This window comes from Mesoplodon densirostris, chromosome 3 (assembly GCF_025265405.1).
Source record: "Mesoplodon densirostris isolate mMesDen1 chromosome 3, mMesDen1 primary haplotype, whole genome shotgun sequence".
Taxonomy (NCBI): domain Eukaryota; kingdom Metazoa; phylum Chordata; class Mammalia; order Artiodactyla; family Ziphiidae; genus Mesoplodon; species Mesoplodon densirostris.
This window is the reverse complement of record NC_082663.1, coordinates 141,743,353-141,769,603: the sequence shown is the minus strand read 5'-3', so window position 1 is coordinate 141,769,603 and position 26,251 is coordinate 141,743,353. Positions and strand designations below refer to the sequence as shown.

At 59.4% G+C, this 26,251-nt stretch overlaps 1 protein-coding gene and 1 non-coding gene across 12 annotated transcripts in view; both read right to left on the bottom strand.

Moving 5' to 3' along the window:
- Positions 1-3,835: 3,835 nt before the first annotated feature.
- The window catches only part of CRTC1 (CREB regulated transcription coactivator 1), a 74,136-nt gene continuing 51,720 nt past the window's right edge, over positions 3,836-26,251 (bottom strand). For 2 of the 11 annotated variants that reach the window (XM_060093915.1, XM_060093916.1), the window contains 11 exons: positions 26,086-26,180; positions 23,910-23,995; positions 20,510-20,550; positions 19,812-20,032; positions 14,998-15,131; positions 12,887-13,039; positions 12,728-12,778; positions 10,506-10,610; positions 6,937-7,023; positions 6,132-6,312; positions 3,836-4,861 (listed from right to left, as the gene is read on the bottom strand). In XM_060093915.1, the coding sequence (XP_059949898.1) occupies positions 4,650-4,861; positions 6,132-6,312; positions 6,937-7,023; positions 10,506-10,610; positions 12,728-12,778; positions 12,887-13,039; positions 14,998-15,131; positions 19,812-20,032; positions 20,510-20,550; positions 23,910-23,995; positions 26,086-26,180 (1,366 nt within the window). In that variant the 3' untranslated portion in view covers positions 3,836-4,649. Of the gene's footprint in view, positions 4,862-6,131; positions 6,313-6,936; positions 7,024-10,505; positions 10,611-12,727; positions 13,040-14,997; positions 15,132-19,811; positions 20,033-20,509; positions 20,551-23,909; positions 23,996-26,085; positions 26,181-26,251 lie in introns of all 11 variants that reach the window. The other 9 variants (XM_060093911.1, XM_060093913.1, XM_060093918.1 and 6 more) reach the window with 8 other exon arrangements.
- On the bottom strand, positions 23,452-23,558 carry LOC132487260 (U6 spliceosomal RNA). The gene has a single exon (XR_009531555.1). It is a non-coding gene; the product is annotated as a U6 spliceosomal RNA (small nuclear RNA).

The following is a 26,251-nucleotide window of genomic DNA, read 5'->3' as shown; positions in this document are numbered from 1 at the left end:
AGTCCCTGACATCCAGCCCCTGCCTGGGATGAGCCTGGGGCCCTGAGACCCGTGACCCTGAGCTAATGACAAGAGGGAACTGAGGCCCGGGTCACAAGGGTCTGGTCTGCCCCCCGGCGCCTTCAGGAGTACCCCAGTGCCCAGGCCTGGGGGTGCAGGTCACCCCACCTCCACTGGGGTAGAACTCTTGTCTGTGGCCAGCCACCTGTGGCACACCAACAGTTATGAGAGGTGCCTGAGCCCCACGCAGCCAGGATCCCCAAAAGCCGAGGAAGCCAAAAAGAGTTGGTTTAGGCCAAGCTGGCTGGGCAGGGCCTGACAAAGGAATGTCCCAAGGACCCCTGTCATATGCTGTGAGACCCCCAGGGGATGGGGGCCCAGGGTCCACGGAGAACTCAAGCAGAAACAGACCTGTCTGCCCACTCACCCCAGGGTAGGCGAGGTGCCAAATCCTCCCCCAGCTCTTCAGGTCACGTGGTGGGGGGCGGAGCTCAGGTGGCCACAGCTCCCTCACCTGAAGCATCACCTGCAGGGGTGGTAGGCCAGGCCCAAGAGCAGCAGGTACCCTTGACCTTGCACCCCTGTGCCCCAACACTATGCCAAGGGCGCCCTGAGGACTCTGACTACAGCTCCCTCAGAACCCAGTGAGGGCAATGGGTGCTGCTACTGCTGTGTCAGGGCTGGGGGCGGGGGTTGCCTGACCCCACCAGGCCTCACCACACCCAGCCTGCACCCTGGGGTGGGGATGCCTTCTTTGGAAATGCAGAAGACTCAGAATCCAGTTGGGGGCAGGAGTTTGGCAGCAAGTTTGGTTATGAACTAGCTCGGGGTCGGCTGAGATGTGGAGGTCTGGGGAGGGGGGGCACCATCCCAAGTGTTCTCAGCTGCCTGGAGGCCTCCACGTCAACAAAGTCTTCTCTAGGAGAAGGGGATCATGGGGGCTCATTAGGCCCAGGAGGCTGGACAGAGGGGGGTCGCCCCTGCTGCTTGAGTCCCACCCAGCACCTCCATGGGCCTTGTACCTACTCCCGTCCCCTGTGACCAGGCCGTGGCCAGCACCCGGCATGCACACAGGCCCCAAACTGGACACCCACCCCAGCAGGATGGATGGACGACACGGGACGTCTCGCCCTCCATGCAGGAGTCTCACAGCATCTGATGGACGGACAGATGGACAGCTGTCCTTGCCCGCCCCACTGTGACACACAGGCCTCACGACAGGCCCACTTGGCTGGCCGCCCTCCTGGGAGGTCGGCCGCCTGGAGAAATCAGGCCAAACACACATACGACGTCAGAACCCTCCTGCCCAGCCCTCAACACCCACAAGGAGATAACAGCACACAGGCCACAAAGGCCGGCCAAGCGCTCCCAGGGAATGGAGGTGTTGCTGGGGAAAGGGCTGCAAACACACACACCTGCCCTTGCCTTCCAGCCTCACAGGCCTGGTCCCAGGGAACTCCGTGGACCGCACTGGGGTCGGGGGCTGGACCCAACGCAATTAGGGTCCCTTCTGCTGTGTACTTGTCCCCACAGGGAAGCCTGTTTTTTGGATACCGCTGGCTGTGGGCCTCCAAATTTTGTTGAAGGGTCGACCTGCCCCCTGAGCTTTCCACTGAGGGTCTCAGGGCCCCCTGCCCCAGGGGACTGGCCCCTACCCTTCTTGCCCGGAAGAGCGCTGGGGGGAAGCAAGGCGTGCAAGGAAAGCGGGGAGGGGGCTGCAGGGAACCCCAAACAGTGCTGCCTGTCTTCCCTCTGCTAAGGGCACGGTGTGGGGGGAGGTCCTCACGGGTACCTGCGACAGGCATGTGACCCCGATGAGACTCCTCCTTCCCCAAGTCAACCCTGGGCACTGCAGGGGGTGATGCTGACAGGTGGGGGGTGGGGACCAGGGGCATGAACTCTCTTCTCTGGGGGACACAGAGACAGGCTGACCCCAGGTCTCATCCTCGGCCCATGGAGCCTCACGGGGGAACAAATTTACCACCCTGGGGGCTCAGAGGACAGAGGCAGGTGGGGACACGGTGGTTGGCTCACACTCCCGGAGGAAAGGTTTGCACAGCTGAGGGGGGCTCGGCCACAGCGAGCGGGTCTATATACACGATGCAGGGGCTCCAGCTCACCCCTCACGGCGCAGCTCGCCTGAAGTCACAGTATTTTCACATCACAAGTCAAAGGGCTGATTCCCTTAAGCTGTCCTGTTTCTAAAAGTCTTGGCAATTCATATTCAATATTTAGTAGAGAAATGATATTTAAGAAAAAAACCCAAATCCCCTGTTGTAGACCCCCAGAGGCCTGCCCAGGCCCAGGAGGGGGCAGTGAACCCTTTGAGAACGCCTGGCCGCTGGCTCCTGGCTGGATCCCCTCCCCGGGAAAGCTCTGCACCTACACCCCTCACGGGCTGAGGCTGCCGTGTTAATAGAGTATCACCTGTGCTCCTGGCTGAGGGATGCTAGAAACGGGCCATGGGGCTGGACAGCCCCTCCTTCCCTGCCCATCTGCACCAAGAACCCAGTGCCGAGCAGATGGGAAGTGTAGGCTGACGAGGCTCCCTCACGGGGTCCCCTACTCCTTGTTTGAAAATTGCATCCAGGAAGGTTGCTTGTAATTTTATTAAGGCCATTTTTTAAAAAAAGTTCTACATACAAGTCTAATGGTAATCAAACCCTTCTATGTACATACATGTAGTTTTTCTTTAAAAAAAGAAAGAGTCCACTCTTTGCCCCCATCCCTGGAAAGAAGACAGGCCCTTGACCTGGATGGACTGACACTAAACCTAACTCCAGTCCAGACAACAGCGGCGGAGGCCAAGTGACCGAGGACAGGGGGCTTCCCGTCTGTGGGGCCACGCGGCCACTTGGCCACGTGCTAAGAGTCCGGCCAGGGAACAAGAGAGAGGGATGGTCGCTAGGATCAAATCTGGCTCCCACAGATAGAGGCGGGTGCTCCCAAGACGCCGACGGAGGCGGAAACGCACCAGGCAGGAGGTGTCAGCCCTGCTGGCAGGCGGAGGAGCGAATAAGAACTCGAGATGTGATGTCGGAGGGAATGAAACGGACGTTCCTATTCCAAAGCAATTGACAGAACACAAAGCCAGCCCTGTCACCCCCTCGCAGGGCCTGTAGGGCAGACGGATGGCCTCTGGTGCGCCAGTGAGCCCTGATGGACGGTCACCTGGGCCTCCTGAGGCACTCTGAGAAGCACCTGGAAACCAGCCACTAAAATGCACACTGCTCTTTGCCTCCAAAGCCAGCCCTGCCAGGAAGGGCTACGAAAGAGATGGCGGGATGGTGGGAGGGGATGAATGTCGGCTGGTCCTCAGGATGGGGGTGCTGAGGACAGACTTGTCTCCGGGGCATCTCAGAACAGAGGGGCCGTAGCTGCTGCCGCTAGCCATGGGGTCTAGGACAGGCCTGCCCTGAGGACTGGCTGGCACCTTTGGGAAGGCCGGGCAGAGCGGGGTCTTCACGAGACCCCTGATGGAAGCCGGGGCTCCTTCCCAGAAGTCTGTTAGGGATCAGAGCAGAGGTCCCTCTGGCCGCTGCTGCCAGCTTCTGCCAGAGTGCCCACCCAGGCCAACCTCATGTCCTTGTTTTGGGATAACGGAGCAAAAGTAAAAAGGCCGGAGATGCAGCTCAGACCCAGGCAGACAGCAGACCTCTTCCAGTTAGCTTACAAATATTATAACGTTGGATTTCTAGAATAAAAACATGCTCTCAGGCAAGTGTTGGCTTGAAGGAGTCAGTTATTCATCTACAACCAAAATGTAAATACAAACCGAAAGAAACAAACCAAAAAATGCCCCGGCCGCCTCCACCCCCCCACCCCCGGCCATTCTTTAAATAATAGTAACAGTGACCACGGTACAGAGAAAGAAAGATGGAAACAAGTCGCAAAACCCCCTAGAAATAATCCCCGCCTCCACGTGCATCCCCGACAGGCCTGGGTGGGGATTTCACAGCAAAGGTGGCCACCGAGGGGCCCAGCTGGGGGTGGCGAGGCGGGGGCATGGGCTTCCCTACTGGGCCCCGGGGGAGATATAGCTGCTTCGCATGCTCCGTTCACACATTCACATCCCACCTCCGTGGGATGGAGTCTAGTGTTCTGTGTGTGCTCAGAAATATAAAAGACGGCAGTCCAAATAGTGTTTATTTCCGCTTCATGTCCGCCCACCCCCCACCCCCGGCGCCTTCTCCTTTTGGCGGGGTGGGGCTGGCTCGCTACCTAACCAAGGGCTGGGGGCGCGGGCGGGTGGGGGGACCGGGGACAAAGGAAGGCAGTGAGAGCTGGACAACAGTCGCAAGATGCACCTCATCCCACCACCGTCGCAGAGCACGGCGCCCCCCCCCCCCCCCCCCCGAGGCCGGCGGCCCTGCCCAGCACGCATTCCGCATCTTACAGGGGGAGGAGAGAGCAGGGAGGGAGGGTCCGCGGGGGCGACGACACGCGGCCTCACGCGGGAGGTGGACGACCGGGGTGGGCGGGCGGGTGGGCTGGGGCGCTTGGCGGCATTGCAAGCTCAGAATCACAAGCTCGGCCGTTTGCGAGGGACGGAGCGCCGCCGTCCCCAGGCTTGGGGAGACGCCCTGGGGACCACTGACCGGTAGGGTGACGGAGCCGGGGGCTGGGCGGCCGTGTGCCGGGCGTGCGGCTCACAGACGGTCCATCCGGAAGGTGTCCTCAGTGGCCGGGTCGGCCAGGACCATGTCTGGGTCATTGAGCATGTGCAGTCCGTCCAGGGTCAGGGGGTCAATCTTGAGTTCGTCCAAGGGGAACTGGTTGTCAGAATCGAAGCTGACGTCACCGACCCCGGCCAGCGTGCTGGTCAGTTCTTTAGAGAGGCTGGGAGGGGACTCTCCTGTCACTGGGGGTGGGGGGTACACACAAAAGGCTCAGCTTGGCCCTGACTCCCCGCACCCCGACTCTGTGCCTCCATGGCTCCCATCAATGCTCAGGCCATACCAGGGAGCTCACCTGAGCAGTCTGTTCCCCAAAGGACATTTGCGATGTCTGGGGACATTTTTAGTTGTCACGACTGGAGGGAATGCTACTGGTATCAGGTGGGTGGAGGCCAGGGATGCTGCTCAACACCCCATAGCACACGGGATGGTCCCAACCCAGATGTCGGGGTACCAAAAGGCCGGAAAGCCCTGGGATGCGGGCTGCGACAGACTTCAGTGTGACCTGGAGGGAGCAGGGGCCTCTCAGGCTCTGCCAGGTTCTGCCAGGCAGTCTGCTCTGTGTGCATCAGGGGCCTCCCCATGGGTGGGAGGGAAGCCCGGGTTCCCCTGCAGAGACCCAGGTTCACACCTGGGCTCCTTCCTCTACTTGTGTTGAGACCCTGGGCCTCAGTTTCCCAATCTGGGAAACAGATATGAAAGTTTCGTACTTTCTGGGCTGTTGGACAATCACAGAGGCCTGATCCTTCTCACACAACCTCCAAGGCCAAGGCTTCTGCACCCAGAGCATCTCCTGCAGACCCTTGGGGCGGGGAGGAGGCACTGGGTCTGCACTCGGCTGTGGGGAGCTCTGGGCAGGAACCCCTCCATCCTAGAGATGTCAGTGGGGACTGCTGAGAGGGTCTCACCCTCAATTCCCCAACAGCCCTGGCTTATGAGGAAACTGCCTCCGTCTTTGATAAAACCTAGAACCTTCAGGGGCATGACGAGGGGTGGGGGTGGGGGACTGCAGGGTCTGAGCTCTGCTGGGAGAAGACTCACTCAACATGCGCGTGCGCAAGCCTGGGTGCCTGGGCACTGTGCTCAGGCCGCGCGGGGAGGCCCGACGCAGCATGCGCGAGCTCTTACGTGTCTGTCAGCTGCACAGGACAAGCCCCAGCAGGCAGGGCCCACCCCACAGTCACATGCATCCCCGGCACGCTCAGCTACTGGGGTTCAGGGGACTGGGCAGGAGGTGAAGGGCTAGGTGAGTGACCGGTTTCATCCTGTTCTCACTCTTGAGCCTGGGACACCGGACACCTGGTCCAGGGTCCAGTGTGCATCCCCCCAGCCTGTGTCCTGTAAGCCCAGCAGTGAGTCGAGGTTGGTGGGTTCTGGCCCCCTTGGGCAGGGACACCTCAGCCCCGTTGCGCCTCACCCTGCAGGGCAGGGACTCCACCTCCCCCGGCCTCTCACCTGTGAGGATGATATTGGGGATGCTGCTGTGGCTAGGGAAGCTGAGCTGCTGTGTGTCCGGCAGGCTCCCGTGGCTGCCCGTGAGGCCCATCATGGCCGCCTGTGAGTAGTTGAGTGTCGAGCCCGGGCTGTACAGGCTGCTGGAGCTGATGGCATTCTCTATCATGTTGAACTGCTCCAGCTGGCAGAGGAAGCATACAGGTATGAGGCCAGCCCCCCGAGCTGGCCACCCTGGGACCCCGGTCGTGGTTGGCTGGCCGGCCTGCCTGCGACCGCCAGCACCTCCTCCCCTACAGGACGGCCAGCACCCATGCCAAGGTACACTTGGGGCTGCCAAGCATGAGTCCCTCTGCCTTGGGGTCTCCCCATCTCCGAACCTGCCTGGGCCTGCCGGCACACGGCCCCCTCAGAGCTTGCTGGATGGATGGATGGATGGATGGATGGATGGATAAGTGAGTGAGTGAACAGCTCCAGGCAGCAGCCAACCCTTCCCGTGCCCACACGCCCCCAATCCCGGCCTTCACACAAAGCCACTGCAACCTCCCGGCAAACCCACGTGCACGGCCCACACTGAGGCACCGCTGTAACAGCCACTGCCCGTCCCTACCAGCGTTCACCACCCACCCTTCCTCCCCCTCCACTGGCGGCCTCGTTCTGTGGGCAGGGTGCAAACGCCAGGAGAGGCCAAGCCAAGCCACCCCCTCCAGGGCCTGGGCCTCTGCAGCCTGGAGACTGGAGAGGCTGAGAAGCTCAGGCAGAGGAGCAGGCAGGGTCTGGCGAGCGTCTGCGGTGGGCGCCCACTCACCTGGTGGGACAGAGCATTGGCCTGCCTGGCCGCCATCTGCTGCTCATAGTATGAGTCCCCAAACACGCCGCCCAGGGTGGAAGAGTGCTGAAGACAGAAGAGAGGCCCACTGTCGTTAGGGTTCCCAAAACCAGGCAGGGGGTGAGGCTGCTATGGGGTGGGGGGTGCTCCCACGGGCTGGCTGCACCCATACCCTTCTCCCAGGACCTCACCACCGGCCTGGGCTGGGAGAGGAGGGAGGCCTCTGGAACTTCCTGGAAGATGCTCAGGACGTGAGAGGCTGATGACGTCTATCTCAGGGCTCCTGGGAGAGCCCACACCCGCTGGGGTGGAGGGGTGCACCCCTACTCTCGGGATGATTGCTCCTTTCCACCGCCTGCTCCTGGGGGTTGGGACCTCTGCCGCCCAACTTCCCCCGAAGTGCCATCCCACCTCCTCTCCTTAAGCTCAGGTGTGGGTGAACCCGCTGTCGTCAGATGGAAGACGAGGGGCCACAGGGACCAGGAACCCCACCTGCCAGGCCCCAGAGGAAAGTGTGTGAGTGGGGCAAGGCAGGAGATACTCTGGGTGTTCAGGGTGGGATGTGTACCTTGTCAGACGTGGGAGACGTGGGACAGGCAGCAGGACACACACACTTGGGCAGGAAGGGTGCACAGAGTGAGCACGGGACAGGTACACGGAAAGCCCCTGCCCACCTGTCCAGCCGTGGCTGCCTGCCTGCCCGCGAGGCCCTGGGGCCTGGGGGATGGCAGGCAGTCCCACTCCTGTTTGCCCAATGCCAGCTGGGGCAGAGGGATGGGGGCTGCCCCTGGGAGAGGAGCAGGGGGCTGGGAATCCTCTGAGGCAGTGGAGATGCCAAGAATAGGAGTGTGGAGCCCCTGCCCATTCTTGAGATGCTGCCAGGGAGATGGCACGACAGTCTGGCGGGATGTGGAAGGGAGGAAAGGGATGGCCGTGTGTGTCGCCAGGTCACACCGGAGGCAACAGACCTGGGGAAACAGATGCCCCACCCAGGGCCCTCGGCGTCCCCGAGGCTGGGAGCTCTGGCCTGTTTCCTCCTCTGTAGAACAGGGTGACCTGCAGAAGTCGCTCCCCTGCGGCCGTTTCCAGGTCAGAGTCTTCATGGACCACAGGCCCTGGACCTCCCCGCTTTGAGCTCTCTATTCTAGAAAGGTCCCCGCGTTCTCTGACAACTGCCAAAGCTTGACTCTCAGGCCTCCATCCCAGAGAGGAGTTGGCCACAAAGCCCCCAGCCACTCTGCGTGTTCAGTGGACTGACCACAGAAAGGGACAGCCACTCCGGCTGGTGCGGTGGTTCCTGGGGATGCACATTCCATTCAAACACCAGGAAAGAGTTAAAAATGTGAAAGGAGTAAGAAGCAAAAAAGACAATGTGGCAAAAAGGCCACATTTGCCCTAAAAATCGCCAGCTTCAGGTTTGGAAAAGGGGGCTGTGAGGTTGCTGTGTTTACCTGTGAAGGAGGCAGATGATGGCCTTGGCTGAGGCCGGGGGAAGGCTGTTCTGGGGCACTTGACCCTGTCCCCATGACCTTGACCCCAGAGAGGCCCGGCACACACAGGAGACCCCAGATATGGTTTCTCTTGTGAAGCTACCATGAGGGTTTGCCAGAAAGGTCTGCCCAGAATGGAAGGGCTGGGGCTGGAGGGGGCAGCACAAAGGAGCCAATTCCAGCTGCCTAAGGTTCAGGGTGCAGCCGGACACACGCAACATCCGCTTGGGGCCAAGTGGGGCAAGGCGGCTGCCTCGTGCATCCAGGGGAGATGCTGGCTGGGCCGGGGAGGCGTGGGGTGACCCAGGCCCATGGGGCTGATGAATGTGTCCCCAGAGATCCAGCTGCAGTGGGAAACCATGGTTTGCCCCCAAGCGAGCCCCTGGTTGGGGCCAGACAGCCTGCCGGCCCCGTCCTCACATCTGAATGAGCAGCCTGCCTCCCTGGCCAGTGCCCTATTGACGGACGGACAAACCAACACACAGACACGGGCTTGAGGAGACAGCAACATGCTTTCCGCTCAGAATGGCCCACTTTGGTTCAGGAGAACCTCTCCTGAGAGCGATCTGCTCCACCCGTCCTGCCTCACGTACACCAGCCCCAGGCAGGGCTGCCCGCCTCAGGCAGGCGCCCTCTATTGCTGCCCCTGCCTGGACCAACTTCTCCCACTCCCACGTCCCCTCGGCACCACGTGACGAGACCAGACGCGAGCGCTCAGAGCCGACAGGGATGGACGGAGAGCATGCAGACACCAGGTTGACCCCCGGCCGGCCCCGAGCTCACTGCACCTTCCCTGCCTTCTGCGGAGTGGGGGGCTGCACGCCGACAGTCCCAGCGGGACCCCTGGCTGCCGTGGGTGGTGGAGGGAGCGCCCTGGGAGAGCCCCTCCTGTATCAGTGGGCCATGAGAACAGTCTCAGGTCCCCTGAGGGCTAGGCCTACTCTCCTGACACACAGGGCCTGGCTCGGGGTGCGTTGCTGCGAGCCTGGGAGATGGACAGCGGGGCATGTCGCCGGGGACAAGGGAGCCCACGTCCTGCCTGGAGGAAAGCTCCTCCCCCTGCTCTACCCGGGAAGTAAGGCCCTATCTTCCCCTGGCTGAGGAGACTTCAAGGGTCTTGGGCACTGCAGTAGCTTCTGAGGTTTCTCAGCTTGGTGACGTTCTGGGGATGGGGTGGTGAGGTCCTGGGGAGGCTCTGCTGCTACAGCGAGAAGTCTGGGGCCTGGAGGTCAGTTTTGCAGGAACCCCTTCTCCCCTGATGGAAGGTTCCAGACAGAATGCAGCCATGGGTGGAGCAGAGCCAAGAGGGATTCTGAGGAACCTGGAAGGGGTGTGTGTGTGCGTGTCTGTGTCAGAGATCGGGGTCCCGTGGTGCCTGGTGTGGAGGGAGGGAAAACCTGAGTCTGAGAGACACGATCTAGCCCTGCCTGTTGCCTGGGGCAAGCCTCAGTCTCCTCATCTGTGGGGAGAGGACAAGGACACTGGAGGGGCTGCTTCCTGTGCTGGGGGTCTGAAGGCGAGAGACACGCCATCCTAAAGGGCGGAGGGGGCTGAAGAGTCAGAGCCCCCATCACAGGCTGGCCGTCACCTCAGCTGCACCCTGATGCAGGGGGAGCACGCCTCCGCCTCCAGAAGCCTGGAAGCAGGAGGCCTCAGGGCGGGCAGACCTGGGTGGGGACGGGTGCACGGGCTGCTCGATGCCTGCTCTGAGCCGCACACCGGGCTCGGCATCCTAGCCACGGGGTGATAAGCTGGGGCGAAGGCGACACCAACGTCACCAATGCAAATGGGGAGCCCGCCAACCCCACTTGGGGCTTGGCGTGGACCACAGAGACGCCGAGGGAATGTGACAGCTCCAGGAGAGGGTGCCTTCTCCTTGGCCACTGCCCAGGGTGGCCGCCCCTCACCGGTCCCCACCCCGGTGGAGTGAACAAGATGGGGTGGAGTGAGACGGGAGGCACAGATGGCGGACAGACAGGTGGATGGGGGACACGTTGGGGGGGGGTACCAGCTAGGCTGGAGTGGGGGAGGCCGGGGAGGGGAGGCGGCGTCCCTTACTTGCGGGGAGCTCCCGGGGGAGAAGCCTTGATTGGAGACGGGTGAGGTGGGAGACTGGTTGGCTGGGGAGCCAGCGCTAGTACGGTACTGCTGCAGAGCCGGCGCCTGTGACGACAGACACAGGTCAGGATGCTCGCGGGGCCCCAGGCCTGGCTTCCCGGGACTGGCTGTTCACTGCTGACACCCCTGGCAGGGCCCCCATCCCTCAGGGGAGCTGAATACCCAGGGCACCTGCAGGAGGGCACCTGAGCCCAGGGCCTCAAGGGGCCCTACCTCCAAACCCAACTCTGGGAGGGGTGGGGGCATTCCGTCAGAGAGCATGGAACCCAGCCTCACAGAATCGCCCTGGGGGGCTGGGGAGGGAAGGAGGGATCAGGCTCTACTCAGCAGGTTTTAGAGCACTCACACGAACGCACACCACACCCACGTATGTGTGCACACAGCCGCACACGTGTGAACACGCACACCCGCACAGGCAGGGAAGGCCCAGGGCCAGTCAGATGCCCTCGGGCTAACAGCCAAGGCCGTCTGGGGCACACTGCAGGGCTCCTGGCACCGGGCAGTCACTATCACTGGTATTGCTTGGGACAAGTCCGCCAGGTTATGCTGTCCACCAACTTCCAAAGGACGGCCACCTCCTCACTCGAATGACAAAGGGTCTTGGCTTCTTATCAGACTCCTGGGGGGCAGGACGGGCTAGGCCAGGACCTGGATTTAGACCCTGCTCTGGTCCTACCCAGTGAGGCCCTGCTGTGTGCCTCTGGGCAAGCTGCCTGACCTCTCTGAACTTGTTCAATGAGACCCAGCCGGCCGGCCCAGGGCTCCCTAAGTGCTATGGCTCCTTCATTTCCTCAGCGGCCTGTTCTGAGCAGTTTGGGATGGGGGTTGAGCCCAGATGGGGCAGGGGGCTCGTGCATCAGGGTGTGGGTGTCAGAGACATCAGCGTGGTCACTTGGCAATGACCAGCTCAGGCCTTCTTCGGGTTGAAAAGAGGAAAATGACCAGAGGGACATTCTCCTCGCTTGGGTGGATCTACAGAAACTCACAGAGGAGGCCACAGGAATCCGAGCCCTGAGGGAGCCACCACTCCCACGGGAGGGGAGAGGGTTGCCCGACAACAGCGCCCTGACCCGAGAGCCTGGCCTGGATAGCCCATGTCTCCAAAGTCCCCCCAGCTCCACAGAGAGGCACCGCCATGGCCGGGTGTCATGAACTGGGTGCCCCAGGCAGCCCCAGTGTCAGGGCCACCTCCGTACCTGCTGTGTGTCTGCCCAAGGCAAGGCTTGGGTGCAGTCCCATCCAAGGGGACCCCTGAGGTCTGCCCTCTGAGGGATCAGAGCAGCCTGGAAATGTGGGTTTCTACCTGTTGGGTTACCTGCCCGCCCTGGCCAACCTGGCGGGGGGCGGGGGGGCGGCCTGTTCTTCACAGAGCACATGATGTTCTGATGACATTTATCCTGGGGCTGGCAGCCATGGGCCAAGTGAGTGGGGAGGGCTGGCTGGGCCCCAAATGTGGGTCCCTGTTCCTCTGGATGTGGCCAAAGGTAGCTGTGACCACTCCCTTCCCATCAGGGCAACCTGGGTGAAAGTCTGAACAAGCAGGAAGGTTTGGGGTGCAGGGGTCAAAGCCTAGCACTTGTTACCCCAAGCCTGGCCCCAGGCAAGGGGTCCCATGGTCTGAGCTGCAGGCCCCCGGCCCAGGGCACTGTGCTGTATGAACCACAGAACTGGCTTCATCCCTTCTTCTCCTCCAAGTTCATCTCCATCCCTCTGGCTCTCAGAAGTCCATTCCCGAGGCCCTGAGAGCTCCGTGTTCTCCCTGCCTCTGAGGAAGCCTTGTCTCGGGTGGGAAGGGCTGAGGGGGGCAATCGGGGCCATGGGGGAGGGCTTGGCAGCCAGACGTGGGGTGGCCCGTCCTGGGTGAAGTCTGGGGCACCTGACCCCTGCTTGTGCCTGTTTCCCCATCTATACCGGGGTGACAAACTTGGCTTGAGGATTCCAGGGAGAATACCCCACTGAGCTCCCAGCCCCAGGCAGTGTTTGCCTCAGCCCCAACCCCTGGCCGAGTTGGCCTCAAAGTGGAGCCTCGAGGTGGCTGCAGATAAAGCCAGGCACCCTGACACTCCTCCTGCAGGTCTGATGGTGGTCTCCCACAGCCCCTGGGCTCCTCCTGCACAAGCCCCACGCCCCGCCCCCCCCGTCAGGCCCCGCCCCGGGCTTACCGAGGCAGTGTCGATTCCCATCGGCGGCTGGCCCGAGTTCTCTGGGGGGGACTGGGGGAGAGAGGATGGTACCGTGACCGCAAGTGGGGGCAGTTGGGGCCCCCGAGTCAGGCTGGCGCTCGGCATCAGGGAGCCGCCCTGGGGGAGGCCGACAGGCACCTGCGGGGGCGGCGGGGGCGGCTGCGGCTGGGACGCAGGCGGCGGCGGGGGCGGGGGCTGAGGCTGAGGCGGCGGCGGCTGCTGAGAGCCCGCCTGGGTGAAGAAGGCGTAGGGCAGCTGCTGCTCCAGAGACAGGGCGTCCATGGCCACGGCCTGAACGGAGAGGAGGGCATCAGGTGGGACACATGCTCAAAGGAGTGGGCCGGGCAGGCTGTGAGCACCTGGCCCCCAGGGGACCCCCATGGCCTGGCGTGATTGACACTGAAGTGAGAGATGAACAGAGGGATGTCCAGACCCTGGACCAGGGAAGCGAAGAGGGCTTCCCCCAAGGCCCACGGAGGCCTGGGCTGCAGCTCAGTAGGCCTGCCCCCAGTGAGCCTTTCTCACTGCACACCCCTCCACACTTGCAGAGACTCAGGATGCTCCACCCCCATCCCCCGCCTCTCTGAGCTGGAGTTTCCCCACTGTGGGCAGGCACAGGGCACCACACTCTGGTAGCCCAGCGGGGAGCCAGCACCTAGCCCCTGTGGGGTCCTGCCAGGGAGAAGGAACCCCCTCCCGCCACCCTGCAGCCTGGGCACCAAGGGGAGGCTGGAGACGGTGGGGCTGACGGAGGCCCCTGTGTGGTCACTCGGCAATGACCAGATCGGGCCCCTCTTGGAGTTGGAAAGAGGAAAATAACCAGAGGCAAGTTTTCCAGGCTCACGAGTCTGCTCGGACAGTTCCTCAGGCAGGCAGGCAGGCAAGGGCTCCTGCCCTCTGAGGGAGGCTGGGTATGCCCAGGAGCTACAGGATGTAAACACTTAGCAGAACGCAGGAAAGGAGTGGCCGGAAAGGAGTTTCCGGAAAGGGAAGGCAGGCCTCAGGGGTGGGGCGTGGCGGGGAGGGGAGAAGAGGCTGGGGTCAGGGATGAAGAGACTGAAGACACAGCCGCTAGGAGCCATGCATGGCTCTGTTTGGATCCTTATCTGAACAAGAACTGTACAAGAGACAGAGACACGGTGGGGAGCCGAGACCAGGCCGGGCATCGGAAGGTATAGAAGAACTACTGTTAATTTCGTTGTGGGTAGGTAAGACCATCGAGGTCATGTTAAAAACCAAAGAAACAAGGGCTTCCCTGGTGGCGCAGTGGTTGAGTCCGCCTGCTGATGCAGGGGACGCGGGTTCGTGCCCCAGTCCGGGAAGATCCCACATGCAGCAGAGCGGCTGGGCCCGTGAGCCATGGCCGCTGGGCCTGCACGTCCGGAGCCTGTGCTCCACAGCGGGAGAGGCCACAACAGTGAGAGGCCCACATACCACACACACAAAAAAACCCCAAAGAAACAATATTATCTATTAGGGACTGAAAAGCAGACAAAATGGACAAATTCCTCAGAACACACAAACTACCGAAACGGACCCAAGAAGGAAAAGGACGTCTGAGTAGGACCGATATTGAGTAAGGAGGTGGGATCAGCCACCAAAAACTTTCCAGTGAAGATCCGCCAGACCGCAGCACCTTCACTGAATTCTACCAAATGTTCAAAGAAGAATTAATACCAATGCTTCTCAAACTGTTCAAAAAAACAGAAGAGGAGGAACACTTCCTAACTCGTTCTACGAGCCTGGATTGACTAAAAAAGAGAAGATTCCAATTATGGAAATCGGAAACGAAAGGGGCAACGTTACTAACTACTTCACAGAAATAAAAAGGATTATGAGAGTACTCCGAACAACTGTATGCTGGCACGTGGGATAACTTTGATGAAACGGACCAACTCCTAGACACACACAGAACTACCAAAGACGCAGACGAAGCAAATATGGTAAATTGGGGGGGGGGGGAACCCTTCTCTAAACATTTTATTTTGGGAAATTGCAGCTAGATCTTAAAGAAGAGAACAGCATAATAAAGGATGCCCAGTCACACGGGCACAAGCTAACAGCCATGATGGGCACAGGGGAATCCAGGCCACTGATTTCTGCATTCCCCGTGTGTTTGAAAATTTGACAACAAAAAGCAAAAAAACTGTTGGCAGGATTTTCAGGATTCTGCTCCCTGGAAGGAGCGTGAGCCCTCCCAGAGAGGCAGAGCCGGGCCCCACCTCCCCCGCCCCACTGAGCCCTCGCACCTGAGTGATGGGTGACAGTGGGGAGAGGGTGGGCGACACCTGCTGGGCCTGCTGCCGCCTTGCCTCCGTGCTCAGGGACAGCGGGCTGACGCCGGCCGGGCGGTGCTGCGGTGAGGAGCCAGGTGTGCTCATCCCTGAAAGGAAGGGAGGGTGGGCATGATGCCAGCCACTGGGATCAGGGCAGGGGGCACTCACACACCCAGGGTCATTGCTGAGGACAGTCCAATCGCTCAGACGCCAGTGGGCACATCCTGATCACCAAACCCGGGATCCTGACCTCAGGGTCCCCCAGCTCTGCATGGGCTCCCACCTCCAGTGCTGACCAACACTCTCCCCACAGATCCTGCCATCCCTCCAGGAGGGGCGTGTCCCGCAGGCCCTGCCAATCAGCGCTTCCCCACCTCTGGGCTACCGCATGATTGGCCCCCAGATGGACATGTGACTAGGCTGGCCAAATGAGACCCTGCCCAGGGGCTTTTGATGGAACTGCAGGAAGGGAGGTCCAGAATTGTGTGAGGAGGCATCCTGGTGACCACAAGGGAGCTGAGGGGCAGAGAGAGCACCTGAGCCCCAAATCCAGCCACGCTGGCACTTCCCTGGTTTCAGAGACAGTCCCCCTCCTTTTTTTTTTTTTTTTTTCTATAATGGCTTGGGTTTTGGTTAGCTCCAACCAAATCGGTGCTGCCTGATGCTGCAGTTTCTTCTTGAGCCTCATCGTTCTCCTCACCCTCATTCCGTGAACGTGCCCCTTCCCATAACTGCTCCTTTGGCCAGATCTCCTCTTGGCCCCTGACCTCTGTATCTGGCAGCCCTTCCCCCCACATCACGCACCCACAACCGCCTCCTCCCACCTCATGCACTCCCCATGCTGCAGCACCAACCCCACCAGGATGCCTGAGCAAGAAACTCAGTTATTTGATCTTCTTCCTGATGGAGCTTTTGCTGGGGGGGCTCCAAGTCACCCCTTCCCTCACCCTGGCCCCCTCCCCTAGCAATATGATCCCTGGATGTGTCTGCTGTGAAGGAGCTAAGTGAGGCCAAGTTCAGTGTGTTGGGGCCTGCCAGATGATCCTGGGGCACTGTGCCAGGGAAGCAATGGGCCCCCTGATGCTGGGGGCAGGAAGGGAGCCCTGGGGGCCTGTCCTGATCACCCCAGGCTCAGTTTCTTTGTCCTCTCCAGTTCACCATGAGGCCCTAAGGAGGTCGTGAGCAAGCTCAGAGAGAATCTGGCCTGCAGTCAAGGCCAGGTGAAGGTGCCTGACTCACTGGGGGAGCTGGCCCCACTCCGCGGAGGGCACCAAATCAACCTGGTTCCAGCGGGTGAGGCGGCAGTTTCCAGGGCTGGCAAGAACGCACCCAGCATACACTGAGGGGAGATGATGGGCAGCCTTCCCTCCACCCCAGGCAGCTGTTCACTGGGGCCGTGTCATCTGTGCAAGGCGAGCCCGGTCACGCCTGCACTTCCCCTCGGATGCCCTGGCAGCTCCACTCGGCTGAGCACTGCTGGGGGTGCCTGGCACCGTCGACAGCTCCTGTAGCAGAGCCCCCGGGGTCCAGTTTCTGCACAGACCTTGGGCCCAGAATCAGGCTGCTGCAAACACAGCGACGTCAAGGGAGCCATCGACAGAGGCCTAGTCAGGAGGAGTCCGGAAGGCGCCTGCTGAGAGCACACTGGGAGTCGGGACCCTGCACCGCTCCCTCGTCTTCTCTGAGCATCCGACACTTCATGTGTCCAGCGGGCCGAGGAACGCTCAACACGCACGTCGGGAGCAGATGTCGGGGCTCGGTAAGCAGCAGAGGCAGATACCAAGAGTGACGGGCACAGAGGGGTGACGGGGACAGGAGGGGCCCGCAGCAAACTGGAGTGCTCTAGCCCAGCTTGAGGCACACGACCTCGACCCACCATTGCTGGGCCTGACTCTTCAAGATAAGCTGGAAATCCAGGTTTTTACGTGCATATTTGAATGTCAATTCAAAGCCTCACACACACAATCGTAGGAAAGCCAAAATACACTGGGGGGCTGGATTTGGCCCTTCGGCTGCCGCCTGTGACGTGTGTCCTGAAGGCAAGGGAGTTTTTAATCCTCTGCTAGGCTGTAACCTGAGCTCCTGGCCTCACATGGGGTGGCCACCACCCCTGAGACACCAGTTGGGCCAGAAGGGCCGAGGGATGCCTTGCTGTTGAGTTCCTTTTGACAACCTGGATCAACTTTGGGAAAAGAAGTGGGGCCAGCTGGAAGGGAAGCCTAGCGTGGGCAGGGAGAGCTGCCAGGGGAGGGCAGCCCAGGTGGCAGGAGCCCGCCCCAGTGGCATGGAAGCCCTGTGCACGGGGCTAGCCGGCCACGGAGCTGTGCAGGGAAGGAGGACCTCAGCCTGCCCACTTCCCGCTTCCGGCGCGCAGCCAGGGAAACGACTTTGGCAAACTTGGAAGGAGATGAGAGGGGCCACTGTCTCCCTGGCGGCGGAGGCCTCCGTCCTCCTCCTCCACCGGCTCCCGTCCTGACTGCAGGGTGGGCCTGGTGGTACGGGGGGCGATCTCCATGTGTGCCAGGGGCTGGCGGCTCTGCTTGATTTAAAACACATCTGGAGAGTGAGGCCCCCGCCAGGCGAGCTGCTGGAGCGCGGCAGGTTCGCAAACAGCCGAACACATGTCAGACATTACCGGGCCGAAGCTCTGAGCCAGGCAGGCTGGGGTCTGGGCCCCACGCTCGGGGTCTGCACTCGTTCCCGCATCTACGGTTTTCACATGTGTTGTGTTTTCCTGTACTTGTTTAGACTCGGCGCGGGCTGGAGGTGCGAGGCTCCCAGGCGGGCGCTGGGGGGCTGCCAAGGGCCCTCCAGCGGAAGGGGTGGTGCCCTGGAGGCTGCTGCCAAGGCGTGAGGAGAAAAACGGGGGCCGGGAAACAGCGACTCTCTGCCGGAGGGCCAGCAGCCCCAGGGCCGACCTGATTTCTTGCCTTGTACAGGCATCTGTGGATGCTGCCCACCCACTGGTGTCTTGCGAGGGCCACGGATCTGGGGCTCCCCTGAATCTGCTCGTTTTGCCTTCTGGGCCTTCCCTGGAGGTGTGGGTGGGTGAGTGGGGTGCACACGGCCAGGGCCAGTATCCTCTGCCCAATGGCTGAGCCTCAGTGGGCACGGGGCCAGGTGCATGGGAAAAAGAACACAGCCTGAATGGCATGAGGCAGAATGTCACTCTCCTCTTCACCACTCTGGCCTCCATCTCCTCGCCTAAATACCTAGGGAATGTCTGTACCACCCTCAACACCCCTCACCTGGTCCTGGCCCGGTCGGCACCAAAGCCGGGAATGACTCCGGGCTCCTCGCTCTCCTTCACTCCCTGAATCAACCCGGCTCCAAGGCTGGCCAACTTCACCCTGAAATCTCTCTGCAAAGCTCCCAATGGGGCTCTGCCCTGGCCCAGGGGCTGCCACCTATTCCTCACAGTCAGCTTCTCCCCGGGGCAGTCAGAGGAAGTGTGGCAAACACGAATCTGAGTGTGTGATTCTCTCTCAGAAAACCCTGCGTGGCGCTACCCACCATGCTCGGGGTGGAGGTGCCGTGGGCCTGTGGATGGGGTGAGCGCTGACCTGTGCTGTGGCTCCAGGACACAGGGCGGGCACAGCGAGGCAGTGCTCTCACCGACCGCCGAGTCCGGACACATGTGGGGACACATGAGTCCCCACAGCCCCTCCTGCCCGTCCCACCGCCAGGCTGTTGGGGGCCCGTCCTGTCTCCTCCCTGGGCGCAAACCCACGCCTCCCACAGTCAATGTGGGTAGAGGGGTCAGAGCAAGGGCGTGGGAGATCAAGGCCCAGCACAGGGGACAGACGAAAGAGCAAAACAGTGACTCAACAGCAGCACGGTGAGTGCAGAAAAGCAACCCAGTGTGAGAGGGGGAGGGGGCAGGGGCAGGGGCAGGGGCAGGGAGTCAGGAAGGCCTGCAGAGGGGAGGGGAGGCGGTCTGCGTAGGGAATGGGATGAGGAGCCTGGAGGAGCGCTGTGCGGGTGGGGTGGCATGTGCAAAGGCCCCACGGTGGTCGGCGGTAAGCCTGTTGGCTGGAGAGGAGTCGGCATGGGCAGCAGGAATTAGGGGGCCCCGCAGGTCTCAAGCTTTCACTAGGGAGGAAACTGAGGCGCTGTGCAAGGTCCTGACCAGAGGAGGGCCATGAGCTGATGGCCCTTCTGGGTGAAGAGGCAGGGGCTGGGCGGGGAGCAAGCAGATGGAGGCCACGCAGGGGAGAGGGTCTGAGTGGAGGAGGACACCTCCAGGGTCCCTGCCTGAGTCATAGGAGGACGGTGCTGCCAGAAGTCCCGAGGAGGAGCAGGGTTGGGGCAGCACCGGGGGATACTGGGACAGGCCAGGGGCCCATGAAACGTCCTCAGGGGAGGGGGCCGGGCTGGAGCATCCTAAGCAGGCAGCCACGGTTGGGGGATTGGGGGGTTGGGGGAGTGGGAGAGGTGGGGGAGAGGAACAGATCAGGCCTGTCCCTTGATGAGGGGCATGAGGAAAGCCTGGCCCACCCCAACTCTCTGAAGCCCCCAGCCCCCGCTAAGAACCATGGTCCCATCCCTGGGGGCATGAGCTTTCCCAGCCCTGGTCCTCTGCCCAGGCTGTGCCCTCTGCCCAGATGCCTTTCCCCTTGGGTCAGCCTGGCAACCCTGAACCCCCGTGGTGGACTCTGTGCTCCACCCCCATGCCTGGCATTTTGAACGTGACCCTGCTAAGTATCATTCAAACACACCTGTCATTCTCACTAGACGGTGACCTCTGTCAGGGAAGGGAGTGTCCCCGCCACCCAGCCCGGCCTTACCCTGGCCGGCACCGCCGATGCCCAGGTGTGTCAGGTTGGCTGCGAGGTTGCCGGTGCTGCTGGAGCTGCTCAGCGCAGGGAAGGTGGGCTCCTCGGGGTCCAGCGGGGTCGGGAGGGGGGAGGGGAAGTGGATGTTGGTCAGGTCAGGCAGGGAGCCCCCCGTGTTGTGGGTGGCAGGGATCAGGGCTGTAGTGTTTTCCTGGTCGGCGGATGGAAAGATGCTGGGGGGAAAGGCCAGACAGAGGGGGCGGTGAGCTCTCGGGGTGGCGGCTGGCCTGTTCTCCCACGAAAGCTGTGGCAGGGGCGGAGAAGGCTGGTGCAAAAAAATTCGCAGGCGCAAAATGACACCCCATAATTAGGCACTGCCCTGCTGGAGAAACAACTGTCAGCACCTCCAGTGGGACCTCAGGAAGCAGCCTATCCCTGCGGGCTGGGGGCTGGGGTGAGGGTCCTCCCACTGCCCAGGAAAAGGGTGTGTCTGAGGGGTGAGTGTGCTGGGGCTAGGACAGGGACTCTGTCATCTCAGGGAAGGAGGGGTAGGAGTGTACCCCTGCAGTGGGGCTTGCTGGGTGGCTGCCAGCGGCACAGTGCCCCTCTTGTCAGGATATGTAGCCTCATGAGCGGAGGGGAAGCCCTGGCATCGTCCAAGCAGCCCAGGGTGGCCTTGGGCACACAGGGTGGGCCCTGCTGAGACTTACTTGATTCCAGGGACCTCGCAGGACTTGGGCCTGGACCCCGTCTGAAAGAGAAGACAGCAGAGGCTGAGCTGGCCTCCTCATGTGCACTGCTCCTCCTCACAACATGGCTTCTCCCCACCAGGGCTAAGAAATGCTCAACAAGAGTGGAGTTTATCTGCAGATGAAGAACACGTGGCCCCATGGGATTGGGGTGGGGGGCCTGCCCCAGACACACCCAGGGGCAAAACCAAGAGTTGTGTGGAGATGGTCTTTCTACAGCCCCCTCCCAGCTTCCACTCTGTCTACCTGTGGGCACAGCCCAGGGGTGGTGTGGTCCCCTGTGAGAGCACTGGGGAAGAAGAGGAAGCTTGCCCACTCTTCACGTCTGAACCCCCCAGGGCTGTACCATGGCTGTTAGCAGCCAGCCGGGGGGCAGGGTCACTGAAAACCCAGGGGCCTCCAGGCTAACACCCTGTGTCACTCCTGAATCGAGGCAGGCAGGGCTCCAGTGGCAGGGGCTGCCTCTGTTCCATGTGCCTCTGTCCATGGCAAGGAAGGACACCACGTGGAGAAGCCTGAGGCGGCTCAAACCGCATGCCCTAAGTAACACAGAGGGCGCTCCCCACACCCCCTGCTGACCCGCCTTGCAGCGGTGTGGTGCCCCAGAGCTGCGACTCCCACAGCGACCCTGGTGCTGACGTGCTCTCTGGCCCACGCGGCCCAAGGACAGAGACCGTGGCTGCCCTGGAGACCAGCCCCGGGGAGAGGGTCCCAGAGAAATCCTGTTTCCCCTTCTGTGAACCCGGGACACTATCACCATCCAAGAACTGCAGGCTCCAGGCAGGGTCCCCAGACCTGTTCAAGGACAAAGGAGGAAACTCTCTTCGGATGGAAGCAGACATGACTGGACAGAACCTGGCATGCCAGTGGAGGGCTCGGCTGTGTCACGTTCCCTTATTCCTCTCTGCCTCTCGGGCCCTGGGGCAGACACTCCTGGCTGACATGCTACAGGAGCGTGGACACACCGGCGGGGGGGCTAGGCCTGCCTCCCATGCACACACCCAGTGCGGTGGGGTGGGGGAGGCCCCACTGGCAGTGACTGGGGAGCCCAAGGGGGGACATGTGACCGGCAGGCATTTAGCCCCTGCAGGGAATGCCGGAGGAACGGGTTTCTGCTTGGCCACAGGCTCCTTAATTCCGTGGGTAAACACTCGCTTCATTACCGGATTTTTTACTAAGCACTTTGACAATGACTTTTTCTAAAGAATCTTTTCAAAAGCATTCCACGAATGTTATGGGATCCTAACAGATTTCTAAACAGTATTAAAAATTCACCCATCACCCCCCACCCCACCCCCAACAAATCCACAGGAATTCCTTTACTGACATCCTCACAGATGCATCGTTTTTGAGGGGCAGTTAAAGGAAGTCTCGCCAAGATGCTGGGCTCTGCCACCATCTTCTCACTCCCAGGATGCTGGGGCTGTCCCCCTCCCCAGAGTCAAGATGCTGGCCATCTTCACTTTCTTTATGGTAGCACCACATTTGGGCATGTGTAGGGACCCTGCTGTCCTTACTGACGCACCTCTCTGCAACTAGACGTTTCAGTTACTTTTTGACTTTGTTTGGGTTGTTAGAATTTTTAAGTTTCTCCCCCCAGGTTTGGAAATCATATGCGTTCCTTGTGCAAAACTGGAACATGCAGACAGGGATTAAAAGGCCAACAGTGGGCCTCCCTGGTGGCGCAGTGGTTGAGAGTCCGCCTGCCGATGCAGGGGATACGGGTTCGTGCCCCGGTCTGGGAGGATCCCATATGCCGCGGAGCGGCTGGGCCCGTGAGCCATGGCCGCTGGGCCTGCGCGTCCGGAGCCTGTGCTCCGCAACGGGAGAGGCCACAACAGTGAGAGGCCCGCATACCGCAAAAAAAAAAAAAAAAAAAAGGCCAACAGTGCTGCTCACACCTGCACTCGGGTCTCCCCCAGGGCCTGGTCCTGCACACCCAGGGATCTGTTGGCATCATTACGTGTCTTGTGCCTTTCTAAACAGCTTTATCCTGCTCTTTCCACATACCAGTTTTATCACAAGTCTCTCATGCCTTTAAAATTCCTTCAAAGATCCCAACCCATACACACAGAGCTTTCCACACGAGGGACTGAGGACAGTTTCCTTATAAATCCCCTACTGTCAAACGTTCAGGTTGTTTCCTGTTGATTTCAAACGTTCACACATGCCTTTGAGGAACATAGTGCTGTTTGCTCGTTCATCATCTCCCTCCGAGTTCCTGACAGGGTTTCAATTTTTAAAAAAAAAAAACATTCAAAATCGCTTCAGTGTTAATGCATTTTTGTTCTATTCAAATTCGTTGAAATCTGTATTCATGGCACGAATTCTATCTTATCACTAGACATTTTTGTAGGTTGAACTTGAGAAATTTGTTTCTGGACCTGGAAAGAACACAGAAATCCCAATCCAATTGGGAATTCCAAGCAGACTCTGTACTCTAATAAAAGCTGCAATTATTGTGCAAGTGAATGGAAGTTTATGTTTAAGAATGAGGACAGGGAACTCCCTGGAGGTCCAGTGGTTAGGATTCCGTGCTTCTACTGCAGGGGGCACGATTTCAATCCCTGGTTGGGGAACTAAGATCTCGCGTGCTGTGCGGTGCAACAGAAAAAAAAAAAAAGAATGATGATAAACGATGATAATTACCCAATACTATGGGTTAGTAGAACGATCACAGGCTAAAAATTAGGAGGTATATGTTCTAAACCCTAAGTATCTTCACCGCCTTGGGCAAATCACTTAACTTCCCTGGCTTCAATTTCTTTCTTTTTTTTTTCATTGAGGTATAATTCGCATACAATATTAATTTCAGGTGTACAACATCATAATCCTCTATTTGTATATACTGCAGTGTTCACCACAATAAGTCTAGTTAATAGTTAACATCCATCACTACACATAAAAATATGGAATGCTGTGTGAATCTGCGCATAATCCTTGTACAGGGGCCATGTTAATCTTCCCTGCACTGTTCCAATTTTAGTATACATGCTGCCAAAGTGAACATAGATTTTAATTCTTTACGTGGTTTTCACCAGTGTAACAGGCCTGCCATTAGTATTCAAGGCTTATGTGACTGGTCAAAACTGAATGAGGTTTAGGCAATTCCCTGGTGGTCCACTGGTTAGGACTCCAAGCACTCACTGCCAAGGGCCCAGGTTCAATCCCTGGTTGGGGAACTAAGATCCCGCAAGCTGTGCAGCACAGCCAAAAAAAAAACCATTGAATGAGGTTCACACTTCAGGGAAGGCAACACTCCCCCAATGTGCTATTCCACCATCTTCACGTGGGTTGTGCTAAAAAAAAAAAAAGAAAGATCAAGAAGGAAAACCACTTCCGAAAACCCTTAGGCTCTTACCTTCTTGGTGTCCCATGCTTGCTTAGAAAGGTTCTTGTCCATCTCTGATGTGGTCTCCTCCATTCCAGGGACTGTTAATAGTAAGACTGGGGTGGGGTGGGGTTGGAGAAGAAGGAGAAGCAGAAAAGGAATCTTTGCAGCTGTGTGGTGGCACCAGGAGGGCACTTCCCTGACATACAGAGTCACGACCGTGATATGAATGAAACTGCCCCAACAGTAACTTCTGGGGATTGTACTAAAGTAAAAAAGAGTTTCGTTAAAAAAAAAAAAAAAAAAACAGAAAGAAAGAAAGAAAGAAAAAGAAAAGTTAAAAAAAAAAAGTCAGAGAACCTGTGACTTAAAAAGAAATGAAAATGAAAGCTCTGGAGCCAAGGACGTGTGTCGACTCTGTCTCTCACAGGACCCACTCAGGCCTCGGGCTGCAGAGAACAGCCAAGAATCTCTCCCCGTCTCCCAGGACGGGTCGCCTCACCCCGTGCACCCCACCTACAGCCCTGTGGACACCTGCCTCCCCCTCTGGGCTGTCAGCACCCAGAGGCCGGGCCCCTCTTGGGCTTTTGGCACCAAGCCACGTAGCTCAACGTAGTCTGAGGTCGATCCAACCATGGTAGCTACGGCTCCGTGAGTTAGCTGCAATGCCAACCAGTCCCAGAGGAGGAAAGGAGGAGAGAGAAGGTCTAAGGGACTGGATGGGCATCATTCGAGGCCCTGGAACCAGCTGTGCCTGAAGGCCCCTTTCCTTAAAACTTTCAGTTAACGTGAGATTAAACACTTTCTTTATGAGATCCAATTTCTCGATGCCTGTTGGAGGTTCAGTTTTTCACCTGCAACAGCACCACTAAGAACATAATTAGAAGGAGGAGGTTAATTCCTCCTTCTAGAATCCTGGACTGGGCGATGGGAGGACAGCCAGGCTAACACCAGACTTCATTACTGCCTGGGCCCCTCCTAGAGGAACAGGGAGAGGTGATGTGTCCCACACCCCCACCCCCACCCCCGCCAAGGCCAACTGGACTCTGAGCTGCCAGGGGTCCTTCCACAGTCACAAAGAGTCCCTGGGGAGAGCGAAGCCCACTCACCCACCCCCCCAAAGCCCCAAGTTCCTGGAGGACCCCCCTCAGGATAGACGGCACCCTCTGAATTGCCCCCAGCATCAGGAACAGGAGGGAAGTGCCAGGTCCATTCTCGTCACCCCTAGGCATTTGGAATCCTCACTTTTATTATGGAGACATTCCCATCTGCAGTCTCGCCTTTGATGCCCAATGAGCTGGAAAGATCACATGAGGAGAGCCCCTGCCCACCAAGGGGTGAAGTTCTGGTTGACCATCCTTCTTCTATCAGCAAAATCTCCCCGGTAGGTTTACATACTTGCACAGTGAAATGCTACCAAAAAAGTGGTGAACGTTTGGACCTGCAGTGTAAATGATTAACTGTCTGGTTTCAGCGTCTTGGAGCAGATCAGGCCCACATGGGTTTCTAGGGCTGGCCTCACAGCATCACACTCCCCTCTCTGGGTGACACTGCCCTGGTTTTTAAGATGCCATGTACCTTACTGGAAGGTCCCAGGGATGCTGCCTCCATACCTGGCTCCAAGGAGGAACTGAGGCCTGGGCACAGATCTGCCCCAGCTGCAGGGGTGTGTGCATGACCCAGTTGGAAAGGAGGCTCTGGACAAGAGTTAGGAAACAGTTAGCCTCTTTTCCACCCACTGGTGCCAGGACAGACCCTGTGGACCAAGAGGTTCTGAGCATCAGAGCTGGGAAATGATCCAGTGTGAAGCCCTGGATCAAACGGTACCTGAAGCTGAACATCTAGCTCCGACTGTTGGTCACGAGCTGATAAATGCCCCCTTTCCCCGGGCCTGCTGCTCCCAACATTTGAAAGAATCTGCAAGGCCCCCAGACTGCACAGCCATACCCTGAATCCATGATCAGAAGCTAATCTGAGTTTGCAGGGACTGTTTTCTCTGTCTAGAAAACTCCTACGCACTCCTCAAAATCCAAATCAAATAGCGCCATCTCAGAGTTTCCCTGAACCCCTCCCCTTGTCCCACAGCACCTGCTGAGTCTTCCTTCTCAGGTCTGTCCACCTACATATTTGTGACCTCTGGGAGCACAGCGGTCACCCACTGGACTTGCATGACCCCAGGAAAGACACCCATGGGCCCCATTGATACCTTTTTTCTGGTGCACGTCCTGGGACCCACCCATAAAAGGCTCCGGCTGGGTGGGCGTCATTGTGCTCTGGTGCAGGGCAGAGTCAGAATTGGTCCTGGGGAGAGGAGAGAGACAGTGAGCCTTGGCCCCAAAGGGGACGAAGGGACAGTCCTGGCTCCACTCTAT